Source organism: Nyctibius grandis, chromosome 3, assembly GCF_013368605.1.
Source record: "Nyctibius grandis isolate bNycGra1 chromosome 3, bNycGra1.pri, whole genome shotgun sequence".
NCBI classification, from domain to species: Eukaryota; Metazoa; Chordata; class Aves; order Nyctibiiformes; family Nyctibiidae; genus Nyctibius; species Nyctibius grandis.
In genome coordinates, this window is record NC_090660.1 from 102,095,354 (window position 1) to 102,106,639 (window position 11,286).

Sequence of the window (11,286 nt, forward strand, 5' to 3'; positions counted from 1 at the left end):
GCTGTGGCACTGGGGGACCTGAGGAAGGGGACATGTCTTTGCCCTTGTCCCAGCATGCCTGCTTTAGGGAGGGGTGGTGGGGCACGGCTTGTTCATCAGACACAGCCTGATCAAGAAACAAACTTCAGAGGACTAGACATAGGAAGATTAGATACAGGAGGATGGTTTATAGACATCTTCCTGACCAGATGAAGAAGTAGACCGGATTCTGCCACCTTTTCCCACCTCCAGCAGTATTTTACCCCATGGCTCACCCCCAGTCTAAAGCCAAATGTCTCCAACAGCTGTGGGGATGCCTCGTGTTTAAAGCAGCCATGAGGCACCCACCTAACAGCCCGGGGCCGCTCAAGACGTGCTGCTCCTTGCTTTTCTTGGAAAAGGTTCTTGCAACATGAAAGAAGTGCAGGCAAACAAAGAGCCCCAGGGAGAGAAGTGACAAGCGGCAGCTGGAGCCAGCGGGTGACTTGCCGAATGACAGAGCAGTTGGGCTCCTCGCGACTCTGCTACTATTTTGGAAACTTCAATAAACAGAAGAGGCCAGATCAATCTCTCAGTGCTCCAGCACAAACCCTGAGGAGCCCCGTTGACTTCGGTGGCAACAGCAGCCTGAGACACCGGTTTCTCCATATGCACTGTGCTTCGTTTTGGACCCTGGGCAAACTCATCAGAAATAGCTGCTGAAAACATCATTAGCAGTTCACTAATTAGCAGGTCTCAGCTCCTTTGCTGGTGCAAGCTTGCACCAAGGAATTCATGCTCATTTGTGCCATGGAGAATATGACTGATGATTAACTTCTGTGTGGGAGCTTTCAAGTAGCTGGAAAAAAAGTATAGATGTTTATATTTTTAAAAAGGGATTGTTTTTGCTGCTGTCAATTATTAATGGCTCTCAGGTCAGGCTAAGGAACAATGCCAGGGATAAATTACCCTGCACGCTATTCATATATGCTCTCCCCAATTGTTTCCTTCTCAACTAGAGGATTCACCTCACAGTGAACTCCTTGGCGTTTGGAAAAAAAGGACTGACGAAGTGATGAACTCGGAGTGCCCGTTTATTTATGCATCGACATCTTTCCTACTTTGTCAGGTGTGTTTAATCAAAAAGAAGCAGGAAATGCATTATAATTATAAACATATTACTGCGCAAGAAAAAGCCTGCCCTTGGAAAGGACTGTATTGTTTGATAAACGGTACAGTGAAAAAAAACAGGCTTAACCTACGAAGCTCTTCGCTAAGATCAAAGCAAAGCTGCCTGCCACCACAGGCTGCCTGTGCAGCAGGATTCAGCTCTGAGTTTGCAGCAAGGCAGAAAGTTAAGAAGAAAATGCAATTTCCTCCCTTCCTTTTTTTTTTTTCTGAAACTTTTCCCCTAGTACAAAAAATGACTTAAACATTAAATATTTGCTGTTAAAATTAATAGAATTAGTGATGAACCCAGCTGAGAACACAGTAATTACGGCCTACTCCAAAGCCCCTTGCTGAAGTCCATGGAGACACATTGTTTTCAATGAGGTCTGGCTCGGGTTCCTGGTGAGCCAAAGCAAAGCCGGAGTTACAGCATAACCCTGGGAGATCCTGGATCTCCTGCAGTCTTTCCATGTGACCTTGCCCAAACTTTCAAGCATTCTGTACTCCACAGCACAGCCAAACCCGAGTCAGTAATCTGCTGCTGCTGTGGAAAGCAAAAGTCCTTCTGGGCTGCGAGACCGGGAGTGCTGTAGGTAAGACACAGAAGGGGTTTATTGCCCTTCTCAGCACTGTGAGGCTGAGCCATGGCCCTGCACTTAAATAAAAAAAAAAAATACAGATTAACTGGAAATTGTCCAGAGGAGAGCAACAAAAATGATCAGAGGTCTAGAAAACATGACTTACGAGGAAAGATTGAAAGGGCTGAGTTTGTTTAGTCTACAGAATTTGAAACATCCTAATAAACTTTAAAGATGTTAAAAAATATATGGTATCAAAAAGGGTAATCAATTGCCCTTTATCTCTGTGGGGATGGCAGAAGGTATAGCAAAGAAGATTTAGGATAGAGAGTATTAAAAGCTGTGAGGTTAATAACGCTCTCAAGTACATTACTTAGGGAGGAAGCAGAGTGTCTCTCATGGGAGATTTTCCATGTGTTGGACAAGTACCTGCCACGTGGGACTGGAAAACTCTCTGCCCCATGGAGCAGGCTGCTTTCAGCCACGTGGTCCCATGGTTTCCATGATCTAATGACTGTCTTGGGACACCCAAGAATGAGACCTTGGGGGTGATGAGCCTTCACAGCACTCCCTGATTTGAAAAAAAACCAGCATGTGCTCAGCCCTTCTAAAAGTTGACCCCCAAATCAACAACCCTTTCTTAAACCCCTCTTTTCCTTGGCTTCCATGGTTATTAAATGAAGAGCAACAAATTCCCACGTCTTCATGGGGCCATCATTGTATTTGTGAAGTACCTTGCTGCTCTCCCATGGGGGATTCCCATCTAAGCAAGTGCTCAAATGCTTGGATATTAGGGTGATGAGACCTCTGGAAAAGAATGGTGTGACTCAGAAAATGTTCCAGGCAGTGGTGGCATTGCAGATAGCTCTCAGGAAAGTCCACTCCTGACACTGGAGAAAGGGGTACCTTGGTCAACCTTTTGCTAGAAGTGCTTTCACCCAAAGCACCACTGGGTACAACAACTGCAAAGCACTTGGGACAGTACTAGGTATTGCTGTAGGTGGGCCAGGTTGTGGTCAGCAGATGATTAGAAAGGCAGCATCCCTTCTCCCCATAGCCTCTGCCCCGGGGCTGCGTATCCCCTGCCCTGAAGCTGCATGTGCTGCTGCCTTCCTGTGACTGAGCGACTCTGCCAGCCTTTGTCTGCACGTTTGCCTCGGTAATGCTCAACACTGTTCTCTGGGTTCAACCCTTTTTGCAATGGGCCCCAAAAGCTCTGGTCACAGTTTGCATCAAAGCCAAATGACTACAAGACAGAAGTCTATCAGAAACCAGGCTTTGTATTTACTTCCCAGCAAACCCAAAGTCCTTGAATTATGGGCATGAGGTGAGGAGTTTGTGAAGGGAAGGAACACAAGATAGCAGCCAGAGCAGAGCTGGCCATAGCCCTTGGCATCTCCAAGGACTTGGGGATGATGTGAGGGCTCCCTGAGAGATGAGGGAAGGATGCTGTGCTCAACACTGCTGCGAATGTGCCTATTCTTTCCACTCCTCATTTCCTGCCCAGCTACAGTTGTGCAAGGTACTATTTGGTCCCTGCATGAATGCTGAGAAAATCACCAGTTATATGATATGGGAATTAAAAAAATCTGTTTGCTTCCAAGCGTAAACCAATGACTGTGGCAATGGTTTGCAAACATAGGGTTATGGCCCCAAGTCAGCTTTTTTTTCCTTGGGTCTGGGTACAGTCATGAGCCTGGCAGGAATCTGTGTCAGCTAAAATGCATGGCAGCAACTGGCGTCTCCTGGAGTTTTGGAGCTAAGCAGGGTAACAACAGGAAGGATTTTGGGAAGGCGGCAGTGCGGGGTTAGGAATAAACATCTCCCCAGAGCAGACTTTCCATAATTGGCCATGACAAGGCTTCTTTCTCCAGAGAGCTGGAGCTGGCCTGTGAGGAAGCAGAATGAATCACTGCTCCAATCCAATTTGGCAAGTGCCGTGATTTAGCCCTGCTTTGCATGGGAAGATGATGATATAGACTGAAAGACAGAGGAGAAACGTAGCCAAAGGCTTCCGAGCTGGGAGACGAGTTTGGGTTCCCACTCATTTTTTGCAGGTTTACTCAGATCCTTAGAAGGAAACCCTGTCAAAAACTGCTGGTACAAAAAAAATTCCCTTTATCAACAATGCAGAGGGAACAATGGGGACTCCTGGACACAGCTCATACAAACAATAATAGCCATTTTATTTTGCATTGTTAAAACAGCAGTTGATACGCAATTCTTCCTTCCAGCCCCCCACTTCATTAACTATTTCTGTTGCCCTTCTGCTCCCAGATACAGATTTATGGGAGGGGATCTTAGCGGTTGGTGTTGGTGTCCTGTAACATGGTGGTGACCACATGGCTGTGCAGCCTTCTGTGAAGAGGAGGGTTGAGTGTGGTTTCCTCATGCCACCCTGTACCCTTGGAAAAGTCCCACTTCCTTTCAAATATGAGGAAAAATGGGTATTGTTTCTGCCACCCTTTCACTAGATGGTGGTCATCAGTGCTATCTTTAAAGCTCCTTGCTATCTCAGCAATCTTACCAAGCCTGGTGACCTGACAGCAGTTCACAGCCTGTTCACTATCTGATGATTAATCCCCTCCCTTTACAAATATGCACTTAGTGGCAGAACCCCACAAAAATATTGGTGGAGACAGAGCTGCTTTGCCAAGTGGCAGACTTAGACTTGCTCTTCTTGGAAAGCTGGTTTCCTGTCACTGGCTTTCTCTCATTGCTGTTTTCCAGTGGTTTGGAGAGAGGAGAAAGGGGAAAAAAAAATTGTTCCTCCCAAATACCTCTTCTTTTTACATCCCCTTTCCTCCATGTGTCCTCTGTGCTATTCCAGTTTTCAGGAATTCCATCAGCCAAAGAGCTCCCTAACTAATCCTACTGCTGTCCCCGATGCAAAGGGAGAAGCAAGCTCCCTGCAAAACAAGTTCCCTCAAAAAAGAAGATGCAAACAATCTTCATTTCCATTCCACCTTCTCCTGCTCCTTCAGAGAACAGGCGATTGGAACAAAAATCTTCTCTGCACTGTGAAAGAGCAATAGTTCAGAAAAGTCAAATCTGCATCTTGTCGCAATGTGAGAGTTCAGATCAAAGCATCAGCCTTTTGCTAATTTCTAATTTGATGTTAGGAACGTTAAAATTTTATTTGTTATGACTACCATAGCTAACGCAGGCAGCTGCTGCTGGGCTGGCTACAAGACTAGAGCTTGTGGCTTCCTATTCTGAATGTTCCCACCACTTCAAATGGAAATCTTGGTCAGCACTGAGTAGCAAAGGGCCGCAGCATGCATCTGAGTTTGTATGCTGACAAATGCAGGTTACCCAGATCTTACCTTCCCTGGAAATAACAGCATTCCTCTTCACCTTTCATTTTAAAGTCTGTACAAGGCAAAATCCTGCACCAGGTTCTTACCCAGAATCTTTTTCCTGTTTTCTGCTGAGACTCTGGGTAAGGCCTCTGGGCTGGACTTAGCAGCACCACATGCAATACTGGTCAGGTGAATACGGCATGAGCACAAAGCTCGTGACCTTTCTGGCAGAGCATTCGGGGAATGACTAATGTCTCTGGTGCCTTCAAGGTCAGGAGTTTGTGTGACCCATGAGGATTCTCCATGTGCTCTCTGGAGAGCAAGGTGGGTCCTTACTGGGAAGGAAAGCACAAAACGTCCTGGGAAGTACCAAAGGTCATTTAGAGAAGGTTAGAACAGGGGACACACTGGAGTGTAAGGCACCCATGGTCAAAGAGTTTGTGTGGCAGTTTTCCCTTTAGTGTCCATGTGTCAGTCTCTGGATCATAACAGTCCAAGGAATCCAAGTCCTCGATGACATTGTCCACAGTGAGACATCGTCCACCTGTGACATACAGCTTGTTCTTGATGACAGTGGCCCCATGATGCATTCGTCTGTCCTTCATGTCTGCACATTTAACAAACTTGTTGCCTTTTGTATCATAAGCAATGATTCTCCGTGTGTACCCTAAATGCAAAGCCAGAGGTGGAAAAGACAGATGGAATTAGAGCTTATGGCCAGCAGAAGGAACGATATTTCCTGCTAGTCTTCAATAAAACCTATTATACTGGTACATAATTTGGCAGAATTAAGATATCTAAGCTGGGAAGCGACGATGTATCACAGGAATGCCTGTCTGTCTACCTTCCCTTCCTGTTTGTCCTCACCCTGTCTCATAGCACCTTGGCAGCCAAGGCTCAATGAGCACCATAAAACCCATGAGATCAGGCAAGCAACCTGACAAACACACTTGGAGTTTTCTGCATGTGCCTTCAAACATCCCAAAGTATTTCTTTTCACCCAACAGACTCCTAGAGCTTCACTCGGAAATACAGAAACAAATGGCACATGGGAAGGGAGCAACAATGCCTTGTTGGGTTGGAGTTGTAGCTGTCTACTGAATGGAGCTTGGTACTCAACAGCACAGTGCCATCGGTGCTCTCTCCCCCCTCCCAAAGCCCTTGGCGTCGTATCTATGTCTCATTTTCCATTAAATAATTTAACACATGCTTCCTCGTGCCAGCCTGTGGTCAGGGGAGCTTCACGAAGGACTGTAGAGTGCCAAACTACCAATGACATGTGATCCATCCAAGGGCCACGGGCAGAGGCTGATCCTCAGGTTGAAAAAGACATTGAGAAGTTTCCCCTCTCCGAGTGTTTCATGCCCCTTGCAGGACATTTCACAATTACCCCCAGGAGGCTGCTACATGACCAATTTACCCCTCATAGCCTTGTAGCCCACCCATCCCAACAAGCCGTCCGTGGTTTTGTGGTAACTGTGCTCTCCACCCTTCCAAGAAGAGCAGGCAGGCAGGGCCAGGCTGTGAGTCAGCAGGAGAGGAGCAGGACCCCCATGCTCTTGGCTTCCTCTCTTCCTCTGCAGAGCAGTAACTTGCATTGGCTTTTCCCCAGTCTCCCCCCGCCCAGGTCCTGCTACCCAGAGTAAGAAGGTGCCCCATGAAGAACTTGTCCCCAATTCCATGGCCATGAGACCCCATGGGAGATGTGTATGGAGGGTAGACACACTCCTTCTGTCCTTCCCAAGCTTCATGTGCTTTTTGGGGGAGCACATCCTGCACATGCCATTTGTCCTTGCAGTGTAATGGCCATGATAGGCATTGGCACTTCTCACTGCTGGGCGGGCTGGCTGTACCTCTGACCATCCCTGTCTGGAGCGGGGAGCACCTTGAGCAGGAAGGGTGTGAAATCCCACAGAAGCTGGGCAGGGGCAGGCGGGAAGGAGGGCAAAACAGAGCTCTTACCTCCTACAATGAGAATCTGGTCTCCAATCACAACAGCTGGTGCACAGACATTCTTCACCACTCTGGTCTCCATCCGAAACCACGTATTCCTGGAGACATGGTAAACCTGACAAATAAATAAAGATACACATGCAGCTGTTTATGTTGTATTTTAACTGGTGATTGTAATTACAAAGGAACTTATGTTTTTTATTTTGTCCTAATGAATACAATCCTCTGGCTTGAACTGCTTGAAATCTGAGAATTTACCCACTTATTTCCCTAATATGTCCCTTTGGAAAGAATTCTAGTTCTCCAGGCCTGTCTGCTCAGGAGATGCTAGCACACACTAAGGCAGACTATATCTGCCATATGCAAGCTTCTCGGCTGTAAATCTTTGCATGGCCATTAAATCACTGTAACTCCTGGATAATGCTCTCCCAAAGTACAAATTTAATTTAATTTTCCAGTTATTCTGTGTATTCCTGCCTTAGCCTTAGCAATTTCGTGGGCAAACAACCCTCAACTTCACCTAGCTCTGCTGGCACCCACTGTGTTTGCCCAGCTGCTATATTTGTGGCTGGTATGCACGCAGATTGGCAAAGAGACTTGTTGATGGGACTTAGAGTGATATCTAAGTCATCAATTTATGTGAGAAAAAGAGCTGTTGCCAGATGATGATCATTCAGTCATCTGTATCTGGGTGATGCAAACTTTTGTATTACCTCATCCGTTTCTTAATATAGCAAATATCTCCAGGACATCTCCCCGCTTAACTGACAAATAGATTTCCTTCCCCCTAATAATCAAGAGTGTTATCACCGTAAGGAATTATTGCTCATGTGCTGGCTGCCACCTTAACCTTTAATGATCCTTCTTAGTTAAAACACCTAAACCAGTGAAAAACACTCATGGGGAAAGTAACACTACAACATTGCTAAAGCATCAAAACAGAGAAGAGAGGATTTAATTTTTTCCTCCTAATAGAGTTTCACTGCTGAAAGCAGGCAGAGAGCCAGCAACATGTGGCAGGAGCCACATTTTTAACACAACTGTTTATACGAAATAACTGTCAGTTTAAGTTCTGGCCTTTTGCTGAGTGAGAATCTAATCGCTCTAATGATTGCCAATCTTTGCTTTCGCTGTGAGCGAGCAGGTGCGTGGCTGAGATCCCAGCTCGGCCACCAAGTGGAAAGCACTGATTTCAGTGAGATCGGCTACAGGCATGAGGCCAGGCAGGGGGGACGGCCACTGCCTGTCATAGCATCACCTGCAGCAGCCCTGGCCTCAGTGCCCGTCAGCGGCAGAGCTGACTGACCCCCAAAGAAGTACCTTGGGGCTTGTGCCTGAAAAACACTGGAAGGGGAAAATGAAAGAGTTGCAGTGCTCCTTGCAGACAAGACTTCCCTGAAGCCATGTGTCTGCTCACCCTGCAACTCACAATTAAGTATTTTGGGGTTTGATTTCCTCAGGAGGGTGATGAACTGTTGAAGGCTTTAGATGAAACTGCCTACAACAAGCAGGACTGACCATTACCTGGATCAGCCGGACAGGGTTTTGCATAATGTCTTCTCCTCCAAAGAGGTAGACCCTCTGATCTTTGGCAGCAACAGCAGGGTGAAGGACAGCAACAGGCATGTTTGCCATGCTCTCACAGGTGTTGTAGATGCTATCGTATCGTTCCACAGAATTCAGGATTTCCTGGTTTTCGCCAATTCCACCGAACGATAAAATATAATTTTTATATGCCAAGCTTCTGTGGGAGTAACGTGGAACTAACATGGGCTCAACCAACCTCCACTGATTGAGTTTGAGGGAGTAAATGTAAATTTTATCACTGACTGGGCCTTTCCTGTTGCTAACAGGCATCCCTCCGAGCACATAAATATTGCTGTGTAAGCTCACTGCAGAGGCTTTGTACAGGCGCATGGGAAGTTTGGCCAGGCTTAGCCATTGGTTTGTCTTCTCATCATAGAGCAGGACATCCCTTGTGGTCTGCTGGCTGTCCTTCCTGCCGCCAATGATGATGAGGAACTCTTGGTTGGAGTACCTGCGAGGAACGTGCAACATGGGCTTGATGTCAGGCGTGTTGGTGCTGTACAAGGAAAACATATGTCTCCGGGCTGACTCAAGGATGCTCCTGCAAGTGGGTGAAGACTGAACGAGGGAGTCGTTGGCGATGAAGTGGAAGAGGAAAGTTGGGTGGACATACTGAAGCCGGACCTTCTTGAACAACTCTTGGATGTAGCCTTGTCTTGCCTGGAGGTCATGCCGGATCCAGACCATCAGTGTCTCAAAGACCTGCTCCTCCTCCCCGCAGAGCTCATCGTCCCCAAGGTAATCGATGAGCTCCAAGGGACAAAGGTCCTTCAGGTCCTCAGAAGAGGCTACCTCAGGGAAACATTTCAAAGCCATAGCCTTGGCTTTCTTATTCAGGCTTTGGCAGTTCAAGACTTTTGCCAGTCTGATCATGCTCAGACAGTTGTCAGGAGTCAGCTTGTCTTGGAGATAGGCAGAGCAGGCCTCAAACAGCTTAGCATACTGCAGCATGGAGGCTGTCTCCAGCAGGCACAGGACATTCTCGGCGGATATAAGAATCTCCCCCGTGTAAATGTAAAGGATAATCTGATCCAAAATCTCGGCGTCGATGCCCTTCAAGATGACTTTAGCCTGGCGACTCTCTCTGAAGTCATTACAGAACATCGCCTTGAAGTATGGACTGCTGGAAGCCAGCACGTTTCTGTGGCAGGGGATTTCGAAGCCCCCGGTGCAGAGCGTAACATCAGTCAGCATCCCACTCTGCCGCAGAGCATTCAGCTGCCTCAGCAGTTCGGAGGAGAAGTCTTGGTCTTTGAAGAGAAACTCCTCAATGGATCCCTCCTCCATAGCAAAATAGGAGAGAGATGAATTCTGGACTTGGCAGAAAAAAACAAATTCTTAGCAGCTTTTATGGCAATATCCAACTCCAAGGGAACAAATTGGGACGTTGATGTTGCTCTAAATATCCATTCACTGTTACGCATAAAAATGGAACATGGGTTAAGCACAGTGGGAAAATAATAAAGAAGCTAAAAGGTCGCTAAGACCCTTTAAAATTTTCATAAAGTTATCAGATAGGTTGCAGCTCTGAGGTCAGCACTGCCTGTGTCCCTGGCAAGAAGCAAAAGCACTGAAGTTATCTCACTGATTTGGGATGAAAGCTGGATGGCTGAAGCAATGGTTTGTTCATTTTAATCATGTTGAATAAATTCACTTAGACATTTATTCACTATTTTAAAGTATTAGCAGTTTAGTAGCTTGCGCCTCTTTCCCGTAGAGTTAGTCACTCCCAAAGAATGTAAATCTGGCAGAGCTGAACTCTGCAGCAGGGCAAATGAAACCCTGGAGACTGGGAATCTGCATTAAAACGGTTATTTATTAACTCTGCTTAGCTGTGGGTTTTTTATGTTAATCAGCCACACAATGACTAAATTAAGTGCCAGGCAGAACAATATGATGAGTATCTATTGTCACAGCTAACTGCCCAACCTGCAGTGAAACAGTAGGGTAGAAATGTTTACCTTCTGTTGTCCTTCACTGCATGCACTTACTCTCTGTCGTTTATTCTCTGCTGAGATTTTCCATAGCTAGAGCCTGGATAAAAAAAACGCTATAAACCCACAGGACGTTTCTTTTCAGTAGGTAAGTGATTCATAGAGGGTGATTTCTGGACGTGTTTATTCTGAAGTCACTTTTGCCGCTTTCAGGAGCTGCACGCAGGAGCGGCGAGGTGGTGGGGCATTGTATACATTCCAGCGCCAAGAATAGGCGCACATGGGCTTCTCGCTGTTATCACATGTGACGCCGCCGTTGCCTTTTGCAATGACCTGGCCTGTACTGAGCATGCCCGAGTGGTGTTTTTCTGGCAAATGTTTACATATAATAAATAGACACGGAGAGGAAAGTTCACTTATAAAAGTCCTGGCCGTCTGTTTGGAAACAGCCGCAGGACCCTGTCCTAAAGTGCCTGGGAACTCTAGAAGCCTGTAAACATTCTGCAATGCCTCGCGCTGGGTAATGCACTGTCACCGTAGTTTCATGGAGAAGGAGGGAGAGAGAAGGGCTTCCAGGGACCCCGGTGGGATGGACCATGTCTCCACCTTATGGAGAGATCTGGGGAGGTTTGGCCCGTTGCAGTCTGGTGGGAGATGCTGATGTACCGGGACCCCTGCGCCCAGGGCTGCCCCAAGGTGGGCAGGGAGAGCCCAGCTACCTCTGCCAAGTTCACTCTTGGAGCAGTTTATGATGCTGCTTGATATTTCATATAGAAAACATCAGGTTGTGGCTTTTTGTGTAAG

The 11,286-nt window shown here is 46.8% G+C and overlaps 1 protein-coding gene across 2 annotated transcripts; it reads right to left on the reverse strand.

Moving 5' to 3' along the window:
- Positions 1-3,868: 3,868 nt before the first annotated feature.
- On the reverse strand, positions 3,869-10,642 carry KLHL38 (kelch like family member 38). 2 transcript variants are annotated; one of them, XR_011047825.1, is made up of 5 exons: positions 10,510-10,642; positions 8,486-9,961; positions 6,971-7,076; positions 5,033-5,675; positions 3,869-4,724 (listed from the first exon to the last, which is right to left on the reverse strand). XR_011047825.1 is itself a non-coding variant. In XM_068396439.1 (4 exons), the coding sequence occupies exons 2-4, from the start codon at positions 9,833-9,835 to the stop codon at positions 5,389-5,391; spliced, it is 1,743 nt and encodes a 580-aa protein (XP_068252540.1). In that variant the 5' UTR covers positions 9,836-9,961; positions 10,510-10,642; the 3' UTR covers positions 3,869-5,388. The 2 variants fall into 2 exon arrangements, 1 of the variants encoding a protein (XP_068252540.1); XM_068396439.1 differs by having other exon boundaries at positions 3,869-5,675.
- Between the last annotated feature and the right edge of the window lie 644 nt (positions 10,643-11,286).

Coding starts and splice junctions, on each gene's coding strand:
- KLHL38 (XM_068396439.1), bottom strand. CDS start 9,835: ATGGAGGAGGGATCCATTGAGGAGTTTCTCTTCAAAGACCAAGACTTC. Junction 7,077..8,485: donor ACCCTGTCCGGCTGATCCAG/GTAATGGTCAGT, acceptor TTTATTTGTCAG/GTTTACCATGTCTCCAGGAA. Junction 5,676..6,970: donor CCAGATTCTCATTGTAGGAG/GTAAGAGCTCTG, acceptor CTTTGCATTTAG/GGTACACACGGAGAATCATT.